At 41.6% G+C, this 23,185-nt stretch overlaps 1 protein-coding gene across 2 annotated transcripts in view; it reads right to left on the bottom strand.

Annotated features, from left to right (window-relative positions):
• The window catches only part of PGAP1 (post-GPI attachment to proteins inositol deacylase 1), a 58,149-nt gene that overhangs the window by 20,455 nt on the left and 14,509 nt on the right, over positions 1-23,185 (bottom strand). For both annotated transcript variants that reach the window (XM_032803604.2, XM_032803606.2), the window contains exons 3-14: positions 20,995-21,170; positions 20,188-20,359; positions 18,126-18,286; positions 16,368-16,420; positions 16,136-16,202; positions 11,194-11,299; positions 9,672-9,727; positions 9,506-9,589; positions 5,435-5,484; positions 3,057-3,108; positions 1,430-1,507; positions 314-389 (exon numbers count right to left, since the gene is read on the bottom strand). In XM_032803604.2, coding sequence (XP_032659495.1) covers positions 314-389; positions 1,430-1,507; positions 3,057-3,108; positions 5,435-5,484; positions 9,506-9,589; positions 9,672-9,727; positions 11,194-11,299; positions 16,136-16,202; positions 16,368-16,420; positions 18,126-18,286; positions 20,188-20,359; positions 20,995-21,170 — 1,131 coding nt within the window. The remainder of the gene's footprint in view (positions 1-313; positions 390-1,429; positions 1,508-3,056; positions 3,109-5,434; positions 5,485-9,505; positions 9,590-9,671; positions 9,728-11,193; positions 11,300-16,135; positions 16,203-16,367; positions 16,421-18,125; positions 18,287-20,187; positions 20,360-20,994; positions 21,171-23,185) is intronic.

Here is a 23,185-nt window from a genome sequence, read left to right as displayed (position 1 = left end):
AGAAATGACAACCCTATATTATTTCCAATTAGTAAATCTAGAAAAGTAAAGGACTAGAGACTGATTTGCTTGAAAAGTTCACTTCATCTAAGGTTTTTCTTGGAAGTTGAGGTACTTTATATGTACATCCGATATACAATATTTATGAAATCCCTAATAGTAAGAGGGTGAAATAAGGCTTGCTTAATGGGAAATTATCTTTGAATTTCACTCCAAAGATCAATCTTTTAGTATTTTAAGGCCAAATTTATTACTCAAAATATGCCAACAAATGCAGTTTTCAAGTTTTGCAAGAGCAGTGCATTATACCTACCAAAAGAAAAAAGGTGTGTTACAGGAAGTTGTACCATTCGGGAATCCTCTTTAAAGAATTCACAGTCCAAAGTAAACTGCAACATAGACATATTATTTTATTGCATAGATCTGAAATGAACATAAAACTAGAGTATTGAGTCTGACCATACTCTCACACGACGACAACGTTCAAAGGCTTCTGCAAGTCATGTTTCCATGCTTCATTTACACTGGCTGGCTGGCCAGCCGTTGGTTCAGCCACTAGCACAAGTCAGAACAGCTTTAGAGTAACTTGCTCCAATTTTTACCCAGCTGCAACGTGTTGCGGCATGACCAGAGAGCTAGTATCTCTAAGTCAGTGCCTCCTACTCTGGGCACAAGAGGGTGGTATATGGCAGCCTGTCCTCAAGGATTCCCATACACAAGAAGAATATTTAGCGGAGCAATGACAACAGCTTTATGCTTTGTGCCCCTGGAGCAGCACAAATGGACTGAGCTGAGCTGAGAATCTGGTCCACAATCTAAAAAATATATTTAGTTCATTTAAAACTATTCTCTCACTTCACCTTAAAACCAGTATTTCTCACTTTCCTTTATAAAAGTGGTTTTCAAGCTGTTTATAGCTTGAAAGTTATAAGTTAACAGAAAGATGGTCTCTCTATGAAACAATCTCCCTTCTTATTCATGATTATACTGACCACCTACTATCACATTCTCGATCACAAAACATCTTTGTCACAGCTAGTGCAGCTGCTTACATGAAAACGTAGTACTAGGAAAGTATTAATGTATATTGAGCTGTCTTTAAAAATAAGCAGATAAACAGAAGGAAGAGACTAGAACCACAAGTAAGCAGCAGTTCGAAAATCACTACTGTATACTTTTTTGTGAGTAAATATACAATCTGTAACTCATGTTAGAATTATAGCTACTTTCAGTAGACTAGATGTTAAATTAGTTGAAAACTCTACCTTTGAATCACATACTGTAGGACAGAACTATAATTTGTAAAAGATATTTAATGCAATTCTCCATATTTAATACATTTTCCTTGCAACCAATAAGGACAAAATATAGTAGTCAGTTGTCTTTAACGGATGCTGAATAAAGTGTTTTTAAGTCTCATCTTTGTTACCTTATTGCCATTAATAGCTGGTACATAAACTACAAGATCGGACAAAGAAGGATATTCCTGGAGTTTCAGAGTTACAATCTAAAATAGGAAAACAAAAATTACTTACAGTAAAAGTATAATTTGGTTCAGTTAAAAACCTCAGGCGAGAGCCTCACTCTTACTTCAGCTCTTTTATGTGGGGTAAGCGGCCCTAAAAACCTGATATCTGGCCATGGGAGAAACTTGCAAGCCCTGGTATTAAGGGGGTATGCCAGGACAGGGCCAGAGCCCACAGTGCTACTGAGATTCCAAGAAGCAATGCAGGCCATGGGGCTGCCTCAGGAGGCTGCTGACACAGAGAAAGGTTCCCAGGGCTGTCTCAATTATGCCAGGGCCTGCTCCAGCCCCTACAGATGATTGGGAGTGCTCAAAAGGAGACTTAAAGCTAGCATCACACCCCACACACTGTCGGCACTGGATTCTGTGCTGTGCCTCTTGAAGGTACATCACAGAAACTCACACCTAAATGTGAACACTTACAATCATTGTAAGCTTCACAAATAATAGCAATTACAATTAAGGGGAAAAAAAACACAGTTCATATGCAAGTGTCCTGCATTAAAAGAGTGCTGTGTACTATAGTGAACTGCACTGTGCGCCACATCACTTACTCTACTGAAGTTTAATATAAATGTTGAAATACTGTACACAACTCTTTAGAGATGGTCCAATCCTGCTCCCATTAAAAAGCTACAGGTAAAACATTTTATTATGAATTTCCAGTTACAGATTTCAGATACAGTAGGTGCTGAAGAAATTATGATGAGATACACCCTTAAATTGCTTATATTTGGACAGCAGTTGAGAAATGGATTACTATAACTACTACTGTTTATGCACTGTCGCTCCCCACGGATTATTAACTTAAATATTCTCCTGCTATGATGAATGTGTATCATTGAAGTTTCATTAACAATCGCATATCACACAATATTCAGTCTGTTTGAACCCTGTTGCTGTCTTTATTTATGTGGCTACAAACTGCTATCAACTTTAGAAGTGAAAGAAAATGTCTGCCAATAGAGGAGAACTTTAAAGTCTACAAGATGTAAAATACATGCTAAGCCTTCTGCTATAAGAAAGGGAGTGAAGGGAAATCTCCCAAGAGCAGAATGACAGAAGAAGGTACTGACTTTGCCAATAACAACAGAAAAGTCAAGTTGCATTCTAGAACAACTCAAACACAATTTAGAGTCTATTTGTTTCCTTTGATTAGAAACCCAAGATGCTTTTTAAAACACAATTTATTGGTGTAGTTTTAGTAAACTACAATGTTCTTTTAAGTTTTCTATAGGCTTAACAATGAATTAGCCTTTTGAAAACTTCAGCTTTCTTGCTGGACTCCTGACAACCAAGTCGTTGATATGGAATAAATATCACTTCCCTCAAAAATGGGGAAGAAGCTGATTTTTTAATTAAGATGTTTCCCACTCCCCCAGTAGCATATATCCCAAAAGGAAACCTGGCTTAGAAATCAATTATAGACAATATGTGAATGTATTAAATTATTCACAAACCCACACAAAACGTCTTCAGATAAATGCTTACCCCAGTTTGTTGCAACAAAATAACGTATAGTACAATTTACCTTAACAGTTGGCAGTAACTCAGCTTTCCAGGATAAATCAAAACCTTCCAGGCTGTAAAAGTTAAAATACTTTAAAGTGCAACTATACAAAATGCACATATTCATTATGAAAGAAGCTAGCCAGTAACAGTGTAATGCACCAGCCTCTCTCTGCCCCTATAGAAATGCACAAGGTTAAAAACAGGACACAGATCTAAGTCTACTATAGTTAAGGCTCCGTGTTTGTCATGGAGGTCACAGATTTTGTCACTGGACCTGGCTGAGCAGCTCGGACACCCCGAGCCAGGTTCACTGGCCACTGCTGAGGCAGTCTCAGCTCCCCATCTCACCTCTCAGCAGCAGGAGTGTGGGTGTGGTGGTCCTCGGGGTTGGGCAGATGGGTGGCGCGTACCTCGGGGTGGGAGGCACTCCCCAGAAGGGCAACAGCAACTCCCCTCCCTCAGCTCCTAGCTCCGCATGCTGCCTCCGCCCACAGGCACCGCCTCTGCAGCTCCCATTGACCGCAGTTCCTAGCCAATGGGAGCTGCAGAACTAAGGCTTGAGGCAGAGCGGAGGTAGCACAAGGAACTAGGGTCACCAATTTCCAGGAGTTTTGTAGGGAGTATTCCCTAGCCCCACCAACACCCCCCGCCCCAGCACCTGTGGTACCCCTCTCCTCAGCAGCCCTCCCCCCCCGGCCACACACCCCTCCCCAGCACCTGTGGCACCCCCAGGGCCGCCCTCCCAAGGGGTCCCTCCCCAAGTTTTAGTCAGGGATATATAGTAAAAGTCATGGACAAGTCACGGGCCATGAATTTTTGTTTGCTACCGTGACCTGTCCATAACTTTTACTAAAAGTACCAATGACTAAAACATAGCCTTAACTATAGTTAACTGAACGATTGTCCATATACCACACATTATAATTTAGCAATCTAAAGTAATTTACAACTCAAATAGCAGAGATCTTGCAAATCTGATTTCAGCCAGAGCTGTTTAGGTATCAATATCGCTGCATTCACAAGATCTGGGTGCTATTAGCCTCAACTTTTTGAAGCATAATGAAAACACTTAATGAACTGATATCTGCATTTGTACTGAAGTAATGCACAATAAGGAAAAGCATCCACTGTTCTCACAGCTTAAGGGAACTCATAAAAGTGTATCATGTGCAACCAGCTTTGCCTATTGGTGCAAACCTTTCAGGTGGCAGTTCAAAGCGAGAATTGGATTAATGATTATCTGTTAATGAATTTACTTTAGGTCAGCTATACATATTTTAAACAAAACCCCAGACACTTCTCAAGAGATGCACTTTAAGAACAAGATTAATAGATTCCAAGGCCAGAAGGCACCACTGTGATCATCTAGTATGACCTCTTGTATAACACAGGCCATGAAACTTTACTAAACTAATTCCTAGAGAAAATCCTTTAGAAGACCATCCAATTTTGATTTTAAAATAGTCAGTGACTGAGAATCCACAACCACATTTGAAACTGTTCCAGATCCCTTTAAATGGTGCTGTTTGACTAAATGGACTTAACTCACAATTAAAAAAAGACACTATATTTAATTAGACTGAATGGCCCCAACTCCCTGTAATGGCAGAGCTTGATGCAGATCTGGAGGGTGTGCAAAGGGGTTATAAAGACACCTTAGTGGTTCCTAATTCAATGCAGGGCAATTATAACACTTGGGTACCAGGTGGTCAGACAAGCACCCTGGCCATGCTCCCTTACTTCTGGGACAGAATACAGAGGCATAGGACCACTACACTGACCTCATGCCAAATGGGGACTCCCCTAACCCAAGCAGTAGATTAAATTTGCTTTAACACAGCTCTGAGCAGTTGGAGTGCAATAAAGCAGATTTTAAAAGGCTAGTGAATCTGGCCCTAAAAATCGTTTCAATTTGCATTAATTCGTTACAAATTCCAAAATGTATCAATTAAACCTAACAACCTGATTTGCTAAAATAAAGTTGCTAAAACAAGCACATCCATTCCTAAATGTCCTCAAGTGACAATAAATTCATAGTAGTAGTTACGGAAGATGATGACCATCCAGTCCATCCTTTGCATACAACGGATACAGTTCCATGACAGAGGACTTTTTAAAGTGATATTACATACAAGTCAGAGACAAAATAAGTTACATAAAAGTAAAGAGAGTTATCTTTTTTCTTTAAATACTAGGTCACTTATTACTGCTTTGAATTTATTTAAATATTAAGAAAGCTGATTGTACATTATACCAGATAACAATGACTTTTAACAGTAATCCTTCTTAAATCCCTATAGTTCTTCCTTTTAAATTGCTCTGTGTTACAAGACTGAATGCCCAAAATTGATCTTACAGTAACTAGTTAAATAAATTACAAGAAACCTTTATACTCACCACATAGATGAACTACTGTTTAAACAGCCATAAATCCAGCTACTTGTATCCTGTTAAATCAATACCATGTGAAAATGTGCGTTACTACTTTAAAATTTAAGTGTGAGTTTATATATAAGCTTCACTTCAAAAAAAAATGTAGAGTTAGTGTTGATGATCCACTCTTAATGTATACCTGCCTACCTGTGACACCTCATCAGACATCACCCACTGTTCTAAACCTCCTTCAATACTTACATACATCAAAGTCTATTAAAAAGACAAGACTTCAGTCTTCATTTCCCTATCCTTATCTATCACACATTTCTACAGAGGCCCTCATTAAAACCACCAAGTGCTCCAAAGAGGGACTTTACACACTCAATCAACACACAAAAATGCAGGTACTTATGAAGTATGATTCATCTCTTGTTTCCTTAGCTATTTATTTGAAATCAGTTAAGATTCACCATCTCTTTTTCTTGATCCTGTAGAGTGTTAATGACATCATGTCTGCTGCCAAGAAGCTGGATACCACAAACTCAGAATTATGCGATGAAGTAGAATAATGAGAATCTTTGGCTAGACAAGAAATATGTTTAATAATTTCCCTTTGTTGTTTTTGCTAACCATGAAAATGAACAGAAGATATTGCACTTATTATTTCTTATGAAAAACAAAATTGAAGTGTTCAGAAGTCTCAAAGAACTCTTCTAAAAAGACTGGGTGGTAATTCCAGTGTCTGGGTAGTTATATTGTGCCTGCCTAAATCCCTCAAACATAATGTGGTGGTGATCTTCATCTCTTGTCCCAAACTGTTGTATAAAGTTACTGTATTATTATTATTAATCGACTGCAGTGGTGGCAAAGGTGTTCCCTCTATATTCCATGCCAACCTTACAAGCAAATTGCAAAGTAAAGTATTTGGAAAACAATAGATCCTCAGATAAGATGATGATGATAAAGACTGTACAAAACTAAAGTATTATTTATATACTTGTGCAATCAACAATTCTAGTTTAAAGACTTATGAAAAACAACTACTGAAGATGTACTGTAGTTATACTGCCAAAAATGTTTATTGTTTGTAATCAGCAATTGTTTTTGTCAAAATCCTGTAAGCAATTAGTATGGCTTATAAATGAGATGAAAAATTCAGTTTAGTTAGAAATTAACCCTTTTTTAAAATACCCAAGCAGCCCAAGTAAAATTTATATTCTTACCAAGCAATGTTGTGTCTGATTTAAAGAACTTCAGTTATTTTACATCTTATAAAGCAAATTCTATTCTGGTGCAAGAATCAGACACAACATTGCTAATGATTAAAGCTGATCAAAAGCCAGAATTTCTATTTTACAGAAAATGTCAATATTGGGGGGCAGGTGGGAGGAGAGGGGGGATGGTGTTCCGTTTTGGAACAGAAGGTAGAATTTCCAACATTTCCCACAGAATGGAACATCTGAAAAAAAATCTTATTGATATAATCAAAACATTTTGTTTAAAATTTTTTGAAATGAAATTAAACCTGGGAGCCCAAATTTTGAGGCCTCTGGCTCAGCTGCAGCTCCCAGGCAGAAGGCACCCAGATGGGCTGGAAGCTTAGAAGCCCTGGGGACCATGGCTGAGCCAGGAGTCTCTAGGCATGGGAGCCAAAGACTTTTGGTGCCTGGTTCCATGGGCTAGAAGCCTTGAGAACCACACCTCAAGCTGGGTCTCCCAGTGTTTCCACAGCTTCCAGGTTCCTAGCTCTGCAGCAGGGAGCAGGCTCCAGCTATACCTAGGTCTCCAAGGGCTTCCAGGCTCCTAGCTCTACAGCAGGGCACTTAGAAGCCCTTGGGTCCCCACCATGGGGTAGTTTTTATGTCTGGGCTGCCCCAGAGCCATTGACCCTGGAAGCCCACTAACTGAGCTAGCAGGAAGCCAGGCAGGGATTCATTAGACCCCTGCATGAACTCAGGTAAGTCTGAAGTGATGCTGGCGGGAAGGGGGAACAATTATAGGAGCTAACCAAGACACTGACCTCTCCTTTCACTAAAGGCATTTACCCTCCATTCATCAAGGTCATACGAAATCTTGGAGTCTTAGTGGACTCTTCACTAATCTCGAATACCTATGTAGTAACAGTGGTGAGAAATCAATTCTTCCACCTCCAGTTAAGAAACTATACTCCTTTTCAAATGAGGAGGTGAGTCAAAGTGATCCATGTGTTTGCCTTGAGGTTAAACTACTGCAAATCATCATGTTTCAGGCTGAAAGTGGAAGAAACACAAACTCCAATTGTATAGCACACAGCGGCTTATCTACTCAACAGGAAAACGGCTGAGAACACATCAACTGGTGGTGCTCCATATCCTCTACTAGCTCCCGGTTCATTTATATTGTTCTGGGTAAGGCCCTTACTAGAACCCCATTTTAGGATAGCCTCCCTATTCAGGAAGGTCACTTAAGCACATGCTTTCCTGAATGAGGGCATAAGATGAGGCCTTGCTACACTAAAGACCTACTCCCCATTCACAAACCATTGAAACAGCTGCACCAGTTCTTAAGGACAGTGCAGTTAACAGCAACAGAGACTAGAGCAGTGGTCCCCAACGCGGTGCCTGCAGGGGCCATGGCACCCACCGGGACATTTATGTGCACCCGCCTAGTGCCCAGCAGGGGAGAGAAGCCGTGGCCTTGTGCCTGCTGGGGACAGAACTCCGGGGCTACAGGCACTGGTATTCTCGGTCCCTGGCAGGCGCGGGACTGCAGCTTCTCTCCGGCTTCTCCGGGGCTGCAGACTGCAGGCACCGGTGTCCTTGGTCCCTTGCAGAAGCAGGGCCGTGGCTTAAGTTGGAGAGAAGCTGCAGCCCCGCACCTGCCGGGGATAGAGAACTCCTCGGCTGCAGGCGCCTCCTCGCTGCAGGGCCGTGGCTTAAGTTCTTCGAGAAGCCACAGCCCCGCATCTGCCGGGAACAGAGAACTCCGGGGCTGCGGGCGGAGGGTGCTGGCGTTCTCTGTCCCTGACAAGCGCGGGGCCCACCTATTGCCCAGCAGGGGAGAAAAGCCAGGGCCGTGCACCTGCTGACAATAGAGTACTCTGGGCTGCAGGCTGCGGACGCCAGTGTTTTCTGTCCTCCTGGCTTCTCTCCAGCTTCTCTCTGCACTGTCCAAAACTGCTGCCAAAAAAACCCAATACAAAACAAAACAAAAAAATGCTCTGATTCTGCAGAATGGACAGAATGCTGCCCCGTAGCATGTGCTGCCCCAGGCATGTGCTTGTTCCACTGGTGCCTGGAGCCAGCCCTGCACTATGTGAGTAATTACTGGTGCCCGCCACACTCTTCTGAAAATTTGAATGTGCTACTGGCCACAAAAAGGTTGGGGACCACTGGACTAGACAGAAGGGAACCAAAGACAAAGGGTCCAGGAATCACTGGAATGTGCAATGGACTAATGGAGGAGACAGAACTGTGCTAAAGGCTGATCATTTTCATACCACGATCTGCATGTCAAGTTATGACAACAGAGAATGGGGTTGAGAAACAGTTGCTCGGCTGCTGAAGTTTGGAGTGGTGAACTGCAAAATCTATTATAGGCAACTCTAAGTCAGTTTTAGGGCTTGTCTACATGAATAATTAGACCACAGCAAGCTGACGTATGAATCCACCCAACACTAGCCTGCCACGGTCTAACTGTTCATCTGCTGACAAGTGTTAACAGTTTGTTAAAATCTTAAAGTATCCTAACAAATTCTTAATGCGTCAGCAGGGTACATACACAAAGACCTCAGCAGGATAGTGTGGGGTGGATTCACACCTCAACTTGTTGCGGTCTAATTGTTAATATAGACAAGGCCTTAGTATTTATATGCAGTACTCAGATACTATGATAATGAACACACCAGAAATAACAAATACCAAAACGCATGCACCCCTAAATAAATAATAGGTGGGATTACAGTAAAAAAGCTGGCTCTGTTCAATAATTACTGTACTGGAGAAGTTATCTTAATAGAGCTTTTTAAATGGAAACAACAATTCATTTCATAAATTTAAAATCAGGTAACAACAGATATATTTACAAAAATACAGAAAGCAAGTATTTTCTCACCAACATACTGTTTTGACAGTGGACATGACTGTAGGTATTTCTGTGGTTTGAAAGAGGAAACATGAAATATTTTCCATCAGATTCCTTAAAAGAAAAAATATTGCTTATTAGAGAAAACACAGAAATAACAAAATTGAAATTAGAAAAAGAAATTAATGCTACTTACATTGTAAACTGTATAGGTCCATTTTGAGGATTTGATTTTCATCCAAATCAAAGTTCCTAGAAGTAAATTATATACTTTAATTTGCTCACTTGTGTGTGATAAAAAACCTTAATTCTAGTTGTATGTTACTGCAGGAATTGCCTGTAATGTATAATATAATCTTCAGCAGACCTTCACAAAAATATCAAGCATATTTTAATCAACTTCTTGTTCACATCTCCAGAAGTTAGGACATAGGAACATTAAAATATGTAATCCAATACTCACAACTGCTACTCAGAATTGCATACAATGGTTAAAATCAACTATCTGTACAGCATCCCAAACAAAGGGATGCTATTATTACTTGCAAAATGTATTAATAAGTGCTGCTACTAAAATAAAAGGTCTCAAAGAAAAATAGCATTAGCATCTGGTGGGCATCTATGTCAGCATGGGAGCTGAATACAGACAAGAGTGTTGAAAATATAACAGCACAGCATACTTTCTTTGCCCCTACCACACTTTCAGTCTCACAGGAAAGGAACATAAAAAGCCCAAATTCAGGCAGCATAATTAGGAGCAGAAGACACGCTACAAGAAGAAAGTATGAGCAGAAAGAAATATGAATGAAGGGGGACGAGTAATAGAAACAGATTTATTAGACACACAAAACACGCTCAAATTCACCCTTATTGTAACTCCTTTGAACTTACTAGCATTACAACATGGATAAATTTAGCCAAGTGTCAGAGTGAGGGAGGAGAAAGGAAAATGCAATTGAAAAAAATTGCACATAAATATACTCCAAATTGCTATTGAACTGGAAGGGTGAGTGGGGGGGAGAATATCTGACTAAATGATTAATGAAAACTAAAGAAATGCAAAGATGATATTCACCTCCCCCTAGCCTATTTCAACAAAATTAAATTAAAAATTAAAATTGGTAGTTACTCCTGGGCTCTACAGCCTTGTTAACTTCCTAGCAGCCAGAAAATGCCAAATAAGGAATTCTGCAGATGTCCCAACCCAAGAGAGGAGCCAATTCTTTATTATAGCATGGGTCTCTTTGCCCAGCTCTGTCAAGGGAAAGGAGCCATTGAATCTGCATATCTGGGCACTAAGAATTCCCTAAGCAGCCAGAATTAGCATAATGGCTTTACAATACATACATACCAACCCCCATCAGGATAGGGGATGGACCTGGGAAAGACTATAGTCAGTACATCTGAGCTCCAGCTACTCCTGTGATTGCTGGAGATCAGTCCGCCAGGCCTAAACTGGAACAATTTTTGTTTCCTGGCTACTCCCCAGAAACTAGGGAATACAAAAGTGGCATGTGTTTGCCCCACTATGGTCCTCAACCAAGCCTACTTCAGCTAGAAACAAGAATCAAGACTATAGTTTGTCACCATGCATTCCAAATGGTGTTTGAGTGGTGCCTAAAGAAAGAGTGTGTGCTTCAGCAATTTGGTAGTGAAAAAATTAACTCTTAGACAAAATGTGTCCCTGGATCCTGGTCAAAGGAATTGGAGTTGCATACCTTTAAGTTCAGTAAGTGTTTCAGGATCTTCCTCAAAGAACTTTGCTGGGTGCCTCACAAAGTGATGATTCAATACTAACATTCTCATCTTTGGATCCTCAGTTATCTAAAAATATCAGACAACTTGTTAATAATCTACTTAGCATTTTATGTGATTTACAAGAATTAAGCAAGCAACACAGTTATTTATAGTAAAAGTCAGAGCTCCAAAAAGGCAGAGGATAATACGGTTTCTAGTTTAAATTCAGTAACTGGAGCTAATAAAAATACTCTATTCATCTATATCCAATTACTGCTATATGCAAATTGCAACTGCCCAAACTATATAAAAAGTTAAAACTACATATACATAAAACCAAAAAGCTTTAGCTATATTTATACAATATAATACAGAGACAGACACATGCATGGACCATAAGGTGATATCTATGTGATAAATTGCAGACCCATGTAACGAGTTAATTTTTCATGCACCTATAACTAAGGCTAAGATTTAATCACAGGCATTTTTAGTAAAAGCCATGGACAAGTCATGGGTAATAAACAAAAACTCACGGCCGGTGACCTGTCCATGACTTTTGCTATATGAATACCCATGACTAAAAAAACAGTTACTCACCTTTTCTGTAACTGTTGTTCAAGATGTGTTGCTCATTTCTATTCCAGTTAGTTATACACACGCGTCGCGTGCACAGATATCGGAAACTTTTTCCCTAGTAGCTACCCGTCGGGCTGGTTGCGGAGCCCCCTGGAATGGTGCCGATAGGGTGCTTTATATATGACCCTGCCGGCCAGACCCCCTTCAGTTCCTGCTTGCTGGCTACTCCGCCAGGGGAAGGTGTGGAGGAATGGAAAGGATATGAGCAACACATCTCGAAGAACAACAATTACAGAAAAGGTGAGTAACCGTTATTTCTTCGAGTGCTTGCTCATATCAATTCCAGTTAGGTGACTCCTAAGCCTTACCTTGGAGATGGGGTCAGGGTCAAAGTATTGCAGCCTGAAGAATCACCCTGCCGAAGGCTGCATCATCACGAGATTGGTGAACGATGGTGTAGTGCGACGTGAAGGTGTGCACCAATGCCCATGTGGCAGCCCGGCATATTTCCTGGAGGGGTATGTGTGCCAGGAAGGCTGCTGACAAGGCCTAATCCCTTGTGGAATGAGCCATAACAACAGGCGGAGGACATTTGCCAGGTTATAACAAGTGCAGACACATGCCGTGATCCATGAAGATATTAGCTAGGAGGAAACCGGTGCACCTTTCATTCATTCTGCGATGGAGACGAACAACTGGGTTATCTTGCAGAATGGCTTTGTCCAGTCTATGTAGAAGGCGAGCACTTTTCTGACATCCAGTGAATGCAGCTGCTGTTCTCGAAGGTTGGCACGTGGTTTTGGGTAGAAAACTGGCAGGAAAATGTCCTGGCTGACATGGAAACAGGATACAACTTTTGGTAGGAAAGCTGGATGAGGCCTCAGCTGAATTTATCCTTATGGAAAATGGTATAAGGTGGTTCACACATGAGAGCCCGCACCTCAGAACCCTGTCGTGCTGAGGTAATGGCCACTAGGAAGGCGACCTTCCAGGAGAGGTAGAGGAGTGAGCAGGAAGCCAGTGACTCAAAAGGGGAACCCAGATCGACAGATCCAAGAGAGTGGGGTACCAACACTGGCAAGGCCAAGCTGGGGCCACCAGTATGATGTCCGCCTTGTCCCTGCAGACCTTGAGGAGTACCTTGTGGACCAGAGGAAATGGCAGGAAGGCGTTAAGCCATTGGCTGGACCATAGGATCAGGAAGGCATCCACGATCGAGCCTGGACTGTGACGCTGGAAGGAGCAGAAGGCTGGACATTTCCTGTTGGTCCACAAAGCAAACAGATCAATTCGGGGAAACCCCCAGCTGCGGAAAACCGAGTGGATGATGTCTGGATGAATCGACCATACGTGCGTAAGGAAACGTCTGCTCAAGCTGTCTGCCAGTACGTTTTGGACACGCGGCAGGTATGAAGCTTGAAGGAGGACGGAGTGGGCTAAACAGAATTCCTACAGCAGAAGGGCTTCCTGGCAAAGGGGAGATGACCAGGCTCTGCCTTGTTTGTTGAGCTAAAACATGGCTGTGGTGTTGTCCATCAATACTGCTACACAATAGCCCTGTAGGCAGGACAGGAATGATTGGCATGCGAGGCGGATCATCTTGAGTTCCTTGATATTGATATGCAGGGTTAGTTCTTCTACCTGCCATAAACTGTGTTGTCAGGCTTCCGAGGTGTGCCCCCCATCCCAATGCAGATGCGTCCATTACCAGAGTCAGAGTGGGCTGAGGAGGGAGAAACGGAACCCCAGTGCCCACCATGTGGGGATCCAGCCACCAACGCAGGGAATCGAGAGTATGGTTTGAGGTTGTGAGCACCATTTCCAGGATACACGGACATGAACCACGTCTGTAGGGGCCTGAGCCTCAGTCTGGCGTGCTGCACCATGTATGTGCAGGATGCCATGTAACCCAGCAACTTGAGACACTGTCTCGCTGTGGTAGTGGGGAACCTGCAAAGGTTGGTGATTATGTTCGCAAGGGTCAGACGTCCTTTGGGAGGAACGCTCTCGCTTGGTTTGCATCCAGGACTGCCCCAATAAACTCTGTTGTTTGGGTTGGGGTGAGAACAGACATTCAGCATGATGCCCAAGCACATCTGTGAACATCTGCACCTGAGACTGAACTTGCTGATGAGACCGGCCCCGTATGAGCCAGTCGTCTAGGTACGGGTAGACATGTATGTGATATCAGCAAAGGAAAGCTGCCATGACTACCATACATTTGGTGAAGATGTAAGGGGCTGTGTACAGGCCAAACGGGAGGGCTGTGAACTGATAGTGCGTCTTGTTCACCACGAAACCGAGAAAACGTCTGTGGGATGAGGTGATTGAAATGTGAAAGTAAGCGTCTTTCACATCGAGGACAGCATAGCAGTCTCCCAGATCCAATGAGGGAATGATTGTAGCCAAGGAGACCATGCAAGTCAAGTCTCATTTCAAGTTGACAATATGTTTGTTGAGCTCTCTGAGGTCCAGAATGGGGCTTAGGCCTCCTTTTGCCTTGGGGATGAGGAAGTAAAGTGAGTAGAAACCCTTGCACCTGAGCTCCCGAGGCACCTCCTCCACCGCTTCTAGGGCGAGGAGTGCCTGCACCTCTTGAATAAGAGAGGGGTCCCTGAAAAGGGACGGCAAGGAGGGTGGGAGGGCGGGGTGGAATAGAAGTGGACAGAATTATACAGAGATAAGAGATAGCTAGGGAGTAGTGGAGCACTTGATAACAAGAGACCACTGTTCCAACAACCATCACAGGCGGTAAAAAGGAACTGAAAGGGGGTCGGTCTGGTGGGGTCAGATATAGAGCACCATATCGGTGCCAGTCCAGGGGACTCCACAGCCAATCCGACAGGTAGCTGCAAGGGAAAAAGTTTCCGACATATGTGCATGCAGCGCGCGCGTGCACACCTAACTGAAACAGATATGAGCAAGCACTTGAAGGAAGAACTTAGCAGTTCCTGGCGCCCCGGGCGACAGTGCTCTGGGGGGGCCTCAGGACACCGCTGCTGTGGGGGAGCAGGGGCCAAAGGCTAGCCCCTGCACTGGCTAGCCTCTGCACTGGCTCCAAGCCCCTGGGGACAGCTGCTCGGGTGCTCCCTGGGACACTTCCCAGGGCCAGTTGCCCCGGGCTGCTCGAGCAGTGGTTGAAGCAGCTGGCCCCAGGGACTGCTACTCAGGCGCTCCTCAGGGCCAGCCATCCTGGGACCACTTGAGCAGTGCCCGGTGCAGCTGGCTGCAGGGTACCTAGGGCCAGCTGCTCTGGCAGCCCTGGGATCAGTCGCACTGGCCATTGCAGCTGCAAAAGTCACAGAGGTTGCGTAAAGTCACAGAATCCGTGACTTCTGCAACCTCAGTGACAGAGTCACAGCCTTACCTACAACTGATTCACTTGCTTGCGCCCATTAATCCAACTTCCTGGGGCCTAACTCATACTTCAAATGTCTGAGTAGCTTCAAACCTATGCCATTTCTTTTTTTTTAAAAAATCAACCTCCCAAAGTAAGTTTCCTCCTACTCCTGCAAATATAGCTTTGCCATTTCTGAGTATTACAGCCATCCCCAACGAGTTCTGAAAATTTTTACCCCCAACAGACCAGTCAACTTCCCTATATCCAACTGAACAAGCTTCAGAGACCAGTGAAGCCCTCAAAGAATGACACAACCTCTCAGCCTTATCCCTAGTTCTTCATTTTTATTGCTGTAAAATTATACAAAGCTTCAGGAATAAGATGATATATGGCAAAAAGTTCTTCAAATAGTTTTTCAAAACAGTAACGTGCAGCGGCAACAAAACACTTAAGCAGGTAGAAAAGAAAAATGAGACAGAGGGAGTTAAAAGAAGAAATAAATAGGAAGAAAACGAAGAAAAGAAGAAACATCAGCTTTTCCCTTGGTTTCCCTTAAGTAAGCATTCCAAATTTACATAGAGGGTTTTTGTTTTGTTAAAATAATTTGCAACAGGACACTATATGTAAGCAAATTTGTATACCTTGTCACAGTACAGCTGAGCAAATTTGTTCAGAATCGCAATGTCCCAGGCCTGTTTAATTCATTCTATCACAGTGAGAAGGTCAGGGTTTAAGCCCAGCTATAATGAACTCATCAACTCAGCCAGCAGCAAAAACTGAAGCATTGTCACATTCTTCACAGAACCCAAAACACAAGACTCTGGAGCACTAGACATCAAAAAGCCAGCAATTTTTTCAACATGATACAGAATCATCAGAAAGTAATATAAAGTATTTGTCCCTGACTATTACAATGGTAGCTAAAACATCACTTTGTTGAGGCGAGCAAATCCCCACCTTCCTCCCAGTATTTATAGGGCATGCAGGAGATGGGAACTACAAACCTGTTTGGTGGTTTCATCAATAAGATCAAAAAATGCCCTAATGGTAGCCAAGATCAATTCTTTACACCTGGAACAAAACATAAGGAACATTATATTTAAAAATGCAACCCCAAAAAGGGTATTTTCAGAATATTACACTCTGAAATTAAATTAATTTAGAAAAGGCGATGAAGGTAAGAGATGGAGAAAGATGTCAGGTCAATTACCTACCTTCTTTATTCTATTTGCTTACCATACTATGGAGAGGTGGTCTGTTGAGGCCCAAGTTCTAGGCACTGCTGAGCTCTGTTTGGGGGTAGGGAGGAAGAAATGTATTAGCTTTTTGGGGATTCAACATTTAAACATTAGAAATTTGAAAATGTATCTGTGATTTATGTCTGAATATTGATTAATAAGATGGGCTTTTATAAAATTAACAAAAGCTTGGCTAGCCTTAAGATAAAGCTGAGGAAAAAACCTTACCACTTCAGGAACAGACTTTGAATTGTCATGGTTAATTTATTTATTTATTTTAAAGAAAACTACATCATTTTCCTCAAAGCTAAGATTCACTTCCCTAAAAAAAAACAAAAAACCCTCAACTTATTTAATTGATTCTATTATCCCATGTTCCCAATGATCCATCAGCATCCACATCCAAAACCTGGGAAAGGAGGACAGTCTTGCAAAGTAGTCTGAATGTCATCAATTCTGGACTCTGACAGACCCAGGGTGGAACAGAGGGGGAAATGGTACCAGATGGAACACAACAGAACCAAGACACGCACCTGTACCTCCTATCTCCAAAGAATATTTATCAACTGTACATTTCAACCATTTAACCTTTTAGCCTTAGAGCATCACAATTTCTGTCCTACCACTCGGGGGGGGGGGGGGGGAGTTGAACTTGTAAAAGGCAAGACCCCATTTAGGGCTTTGCAAGTTAAAACCAGCATCTTAAATTTCAGCCAAAAGTCAACTGATAGCCATGGAAGATCATGGAGCAGAGTTGCAATATGAGTGAAATGCCAGTTAAGTGCCTTTATGTTCTGCACCAACTGCAGTTCCCTAATAATATAAAGACAGAGTCTCATGTAGAACATTTTGTAATAGCTCAGCTTTGAGGTGAGAAAGGCATAGATCGCCACTGTGAGGTCTGCACCAAATCTAAAATTATGCAAATTTATTACCAAAAAAAGATGATACTCCTGACTACGGCTACCACCTGGATACTCAGAATCAGGTAGGAATTCAACAAGATTCATAGGCTGCAAACCTTAAAATGAATGGAAAGCACCTCTCAACAGACAGGGATTATTTCAAACTTTCAGTGTAATCATTATAGCATGGGGTAAACAGCAGCAGGGAAATAATTCACTCGTCTGGGTTGAGTTTCCAGTCACTAGCCAACATCCAAATTTCCATTTGACCCCAGGGTAAATCTCTCCATACCTCCAATGGGGTTGGTGGCGATAGAAATATAAATCTAGGTGTTATCAGCATAACAAAGATGCCATGTACCATTCTTCAATATACATGTTGTAAACTTCTGGTACCCCATGCTCAGCGTATGCATACAAGACCACCACTATGGAACAGCACATGAAAAAGCCTTTGTTGAAAATAACCATTGTCCAATACTACCCTTTGGTTACGCTCTTAGTTACTAGCCAACTGAGTTCTGTTACAAAGCAGTTTAAAGAAAACACAAATTTCCAGTTATTTATTACCAGTGATGCAAGTTGCTTTAAATCCACTGTTTCTGAGGATTATGAAGCAGAGTGGAAAAAGTAACTGCAAAATGAAATATTTTCTTCACCTCACCTTTGCGCTCCAAAGTGAAATTTGTATAAAGCACATCTCATCATCAGATGTGTTCTTTCAAACCAAGTAGTACTGCAATAAGTATTTATTATACTATGCCTTACATACTGTATTCAGACACAGGTACATACAGACCCTAAACAGTTAATATAATACCATTAGAAGACAATTTAAAAATATATTTTACCACAACAAATAAGGCACGGCTATGTTGACTTAATCTGGGTAGAAAAGCGAGTCCTGAACGAACTTGGTAATCTCTGAATCCTCCCGCCACAGAAAGAGTAGTTAGATTTCTTACATCTTGGGCCTTTAAAATCCAATGATTGTTTACAGCTGTATAAAAATCTTTAAAAAAATTGAAAATCGATTAAAATTCACTTTATACAAAGCAACAGTGGAAATTTTTCACTGCATTTAGTAAGAACGTTTTTTGTGAGCTATGCTGGCAGCCCACCCAGCAATCAAGTTTCCATTCCCATTTTTGAGTCTTGTGTTAGAAAACAATACTGTATTTCAATGCAGGGCTGATGATGCAAGTCAGCTGCAACTATGCTTTCTTACACCAGCTGAAGACGCGCTTCCAAATATTTAGTCTCATGATGAGAAAGGTCAAGACATCAATCGCAACACACAACGAAACCCTGTAATGGCCCGTACGTAGTACTGTAACAGTGATCGATAAGAAAGGCCAAATGGAAGTATGCATTTGTGATATCAGTGAACAGTAGAAGGAGAAATTAATAGAAAGGCAGCAGTGACAAAATCAAGGGGATAGGAATCACCCATGCTTAGCTGCCAGAAAAACAAAAAGATAGAACACAAAAAATTCTACATATGGCAGCACAATAAAATATACTACTGCACAGTTAGGGTTGCCAACTTTCTAATTGCACAAAACCAAACGCCCTAGCCCCGCCTCTTCCCTGAGGCCCTGCCCACTGCATTCCCCCCTCCCTTGGTGGCTCATTCTCCCCCACCCTCACTCACTTTCACTGGGCTGGGGCAGAGAGTTGGGGTGCGGAAGGGGGTGAGGGCTGTGGGTGCAGGAGGGACTCCAGGCTGGGAGTGGGGCAGAGGGGTTCAGGGTGTGGAAGGGGGCACAGGGCTGGGGTAGGGGCTCCCGGTCACCAACAGAGCTAAGGCAGACTTCCTGCCTGTCCTGGCACCACACTGCACCCCAGAAGTGGCCAGCAGGTACTGCTGCTAGGCGGAGGTCCACAGGCAGCTCTGCGTGCTGCTCTTGCCACCAGCACCACCCCTGCAACTCCCATTGGCCATAGTTCCTGGCCAATGGGAGTATGGAGCCAGTGCTTGGGGCAGGCGTAGGCATGGAGCCCTTTGGGCCCCCCACCTAGGAGCTGGACCTGCTGGCCACTTCCAGGGCGCAGCACAGTGCCAGGACAGGTAGGGACTAGCTTGCCTTAGCTCCGCAGTGCCACCAACCGGTCTTTTAACACCCCGCTTGACAATGCTGACCGGAGCAACCAGGGTCCCTTTTCGATCGGGTGTTCCAGTCGAAAACCGGACACCTGGTCACCCAATGCACAGTACAGATTCATAACTTTTGAAATGTCCATTCTTATCAAGTCTAACTTCATAAAAATTAAAATATTGTAGGGTATTGATATAATGTCATTACAGTAATTCTCTTTTCCTTTCGGGCTCTGCAGACTTGTATGTTTTACGCTATCTTCAACATTTAATCTCAATTAAGACCAATATTTGTATTTAATATTCTCACTGCTCCACCCAAATACCTTTGAGTTCACTGAGTGGGCAGGACGAAACTTGGCAAATTACATAAAAAGTAACAAAATAACTAGGTATTTGCTCAGAAGAGAAGATAATTTTGAATATGAAGGTTTAACACAAAGAAGCATTAGCTCATGGGGGAAACACAGGAAATCGCTTTCAGCTGTAATTAACAAGGTTCCAAATTACTTCTATTTTCTGTGCAAAATGCTGGAAATTAAGTAATCCTCCCACTACACCAAAGGTCAAGTTAAAAGCTGAAAGACAATATTTTGATATTTATGTGATATAAACTGATGTTCTTTTAGTGTCCCAGTTCTGTCAAATAGGAAAAAGAGAGAGTGGAAGACTAGAATATCTAAGAGCATCTCTCTTTTTCCATAACAATGTGTTTTCAGGTCACAGTAATGTGGCAGATTCTCTCTCACACACACACTTAGGAATTAAGAAATAAACATAGTGCCCAATGCAACATTTAACTGAAGTAAACTTACCAGTAAGATATTTGTCTAAAGGCATTACAGGTGCAACATGAGGTGTGGCTTGTGTAATGAGGAGGTTTATAAATTCAGGCTTAAAATTCTTTAGAGTGGGCAATGCTCTTGCAACAAGACCACCCATGGAATGACCTACTATTGCAACACTGCTTGGAGCAAATTCTTGATCCTTCAGAAAAAGAAAATAGCAATCACTCAAAATTAGAAGTTGAGAACATTCATTTGAACAAGCAGATGAAACTTAGGGTTTGTCTACACTAACTAGGAGATTGACAAGTGGTGATCTTTGCATCGGTGGTTAATTTAGCAGGTCTAGTGCAGACCCACTAAGTGGACCGGAGGTCGCTCTCCTGTCGACATCGCCTAATGTGGACCCCACAGTAAGTAGATGTAAGCTACTAGAGTATTCACGTATCCTATTCATGTAACTCAAATTGCGTAGCTTAGATCAAATTTCCCTTGTAGTGCAGACAAGGTCTTAAGACATTGACCTATCATTTAGTTAACAGTTCTACATTCTTCTCTGAAATCAATCATGTTGCTCAAAGAAAACAGTCTGGTTTAATAGTTTGACAAGTTGTTACTAACTGACCCATATTTTAGATGCTTTAGTCTTCCAAAATCACTAAGGAGTATTTTTCTCTCATCCACATAATTTACACCACATAATTAATAGCCAATATATCTATTACAATTTAGAATTTCCATCCCACAATTTCCCACTGAACAAAAATCCCATCCCAGTTTTTAGGAGAAAAGGAAACGAACTCAAAATAGTATTCATGTGGATACGTCACATCTTACCTTGTACAGCTTAAGAATTACTTTAATGCACTCGTGCACAAATCTGGTTTGTCTTTGCAGACTACCACCATATAGTGCAACCAGCTCCTCATTAAAACTGACAGTGAAGAAATTGAAATGGTACTTGAAGTCAATGTCTTCTGCTTTTCTAAGAGCTATAGAGCCAAGAGAACGTACTAGGAAAAGAAATTGCACTAGTTAATCACAGAAACATCTTTCTTCTAACTATAGTCAATGCTACTACTCTCAGTTGGAGTGTCCAGTACAAACAAGTCACTATGTAGCTGGTCAAAAACAAACGTTATCTTACTACCACTGGATATTCAAGTTCTATAATCCTGACCAGTGGTCACTTGATGCAAATCATTTGTATGCATCAAAAAAGAGTGGAAAGCTTTCCTCTTTTACCAACCTATAAGTTTACTTCTCTTGTTTTAAGACATACATACATGAGAAATTAGGATGAAAAATATCAGTTGATAAAAAATATATATTTTTTTCCATTTTACAAAAAAAAAGCATTCAAAGAATACTGAAAGTTTCATATAAAAAAACCTACCAAAAACAAAAAAACCCCACAACCTGATAAGAAAGAGGAGAGAAACTTTATAGATAAATTAACTACAAAGTAGTGCCATACTCATTGCAAGATTAAATCAGCTATCCACCTAATAAACCTCCATGACTACTGAAAAGAGAGTTTGTTTGGATTATATACAATTTGCTCAAGAGCATCAGATTGGACCAGCTGTTCAATCTCCTCCAGATCTGATTTTCTCCTCCTTACCCAGCAACAGCACAGCCTAGCAAGGGGAATATATTAGCCTTATGGCAGATGTACTACCATTGCTAGGGTCTTCCAATTAGTTCTTTGCAGAACCTGGGAACTGGGCAGCTTGACTTCCAAACTACATGGAGCCATGGAGAAAGCACTTTTCCCTTAATTTTCACCACAAGAGCAGATGTGTTTCTCCCACTCCTTTCTTCCTCAAATCTTCAGCTTTGCAGAGATAAAATCCTACTTTCCCTGTTCTGCCCTGGCTGCTACTGAGCATGGCCTTCTCACTGTAATGCTGACATTCAGTTACTACTGAGAGAGGAGGAAAGAGAGAGGGAACCACTATCAGTAGGGGCTGCAAATATAGCTCTTAGAAGCTGCACAGCTAGTTTGCACTGCAAATGACTAGTTTGTGAAGATAGTATAAAGCAGGGCTGTTAATGAATCGCAGTTAACTCATGTGATTAACTCAAAAATTGAATTGCGATTTAAAAAGTTAATTGCAATTAATCGCACTGTTAAGCCACAGATACCAACTGAAATGTATTAAATATTTTGGATGTTTTTCTAATTTCAAATATATCGACTTCAGTTACATCACAGAATACAAAAGTGTACAGTGCTCACTTTATATAATTGTTTATTACAAATATTTGCACTGTAAAAATGATAAACAAAAGAAATAGTATTTCAATTCACTTCATTCAAGTACTGTTATGCAATCTCTTTATCATGAAAGTGCAACTTACAAATGTAGATTTTTTTTTTTTTACAGAACTGTCTCAAAAACAAAACAATGTAAAACTTTACAGCCTACAAGTCCATTCAGTCCTACTTCTTGTTCAGACAATTGCTAAGATGAACAAGTTTGTTTACATTTACAGGAGGTAATGCTGCCTCCTTCTTATTTACAATGTCATCTGAAAGTGAGAACAGGCAATCGCATGACACTGTTGTAACTGACGTCGCACGATTTTTTTAATCGCTTGACAGCCCTAGTATGAAGACTACAAGGAAGAAAGCTTGAGCATGGGGACAAGTCTATCTGGGGACAAAATGCCAGTCTCTCCTATAGAGCAACACTTTTTGAGATCTAGATCCTGCTTTGTCTTTATTCACCCCTGGAAATAGCCTCTTACTGTGGAGATTCAGTTATTGAACAACCGCAGTGAGCCCTGTTGGAAAAGCTAAACATCACATTCAAAGCACTGAACAGATATTAAATAATTCCCACAGCACTCTGGTAAGATTAATATATTTTAAGATCAGAAGGGACCATAAACCATCTAATCTGACCACCTGTATAATACAGGCCATAGAATTTCAGCCAGTTACTCCTGTATTGTATTGAGCCCAAAAACTTGTGCCTGACCAAGGCATATCTTCCAGAAAAGAATCCAGTCTTAAATTGAA

This window comes from Chelonoidis abingdonii, chromosome 10 (genome assembly GCF_003597395.2).
Source record: "Chelonoidis abingdonii isolate Lonesome George chromosome 10, CheloAbing_2.0, whole genome shotgun sequence".
Taxonomy (NCBI): Eukaryota; Metazoa; Chordata; order Testudines; family Testudinidae; genus Chelonoidis; species Chelonoidis abingdonii.
Note: the sequence above shows the minus strand (reverse complement) of the source record. Positions and strands in the feature narration are given on the sequence as shown.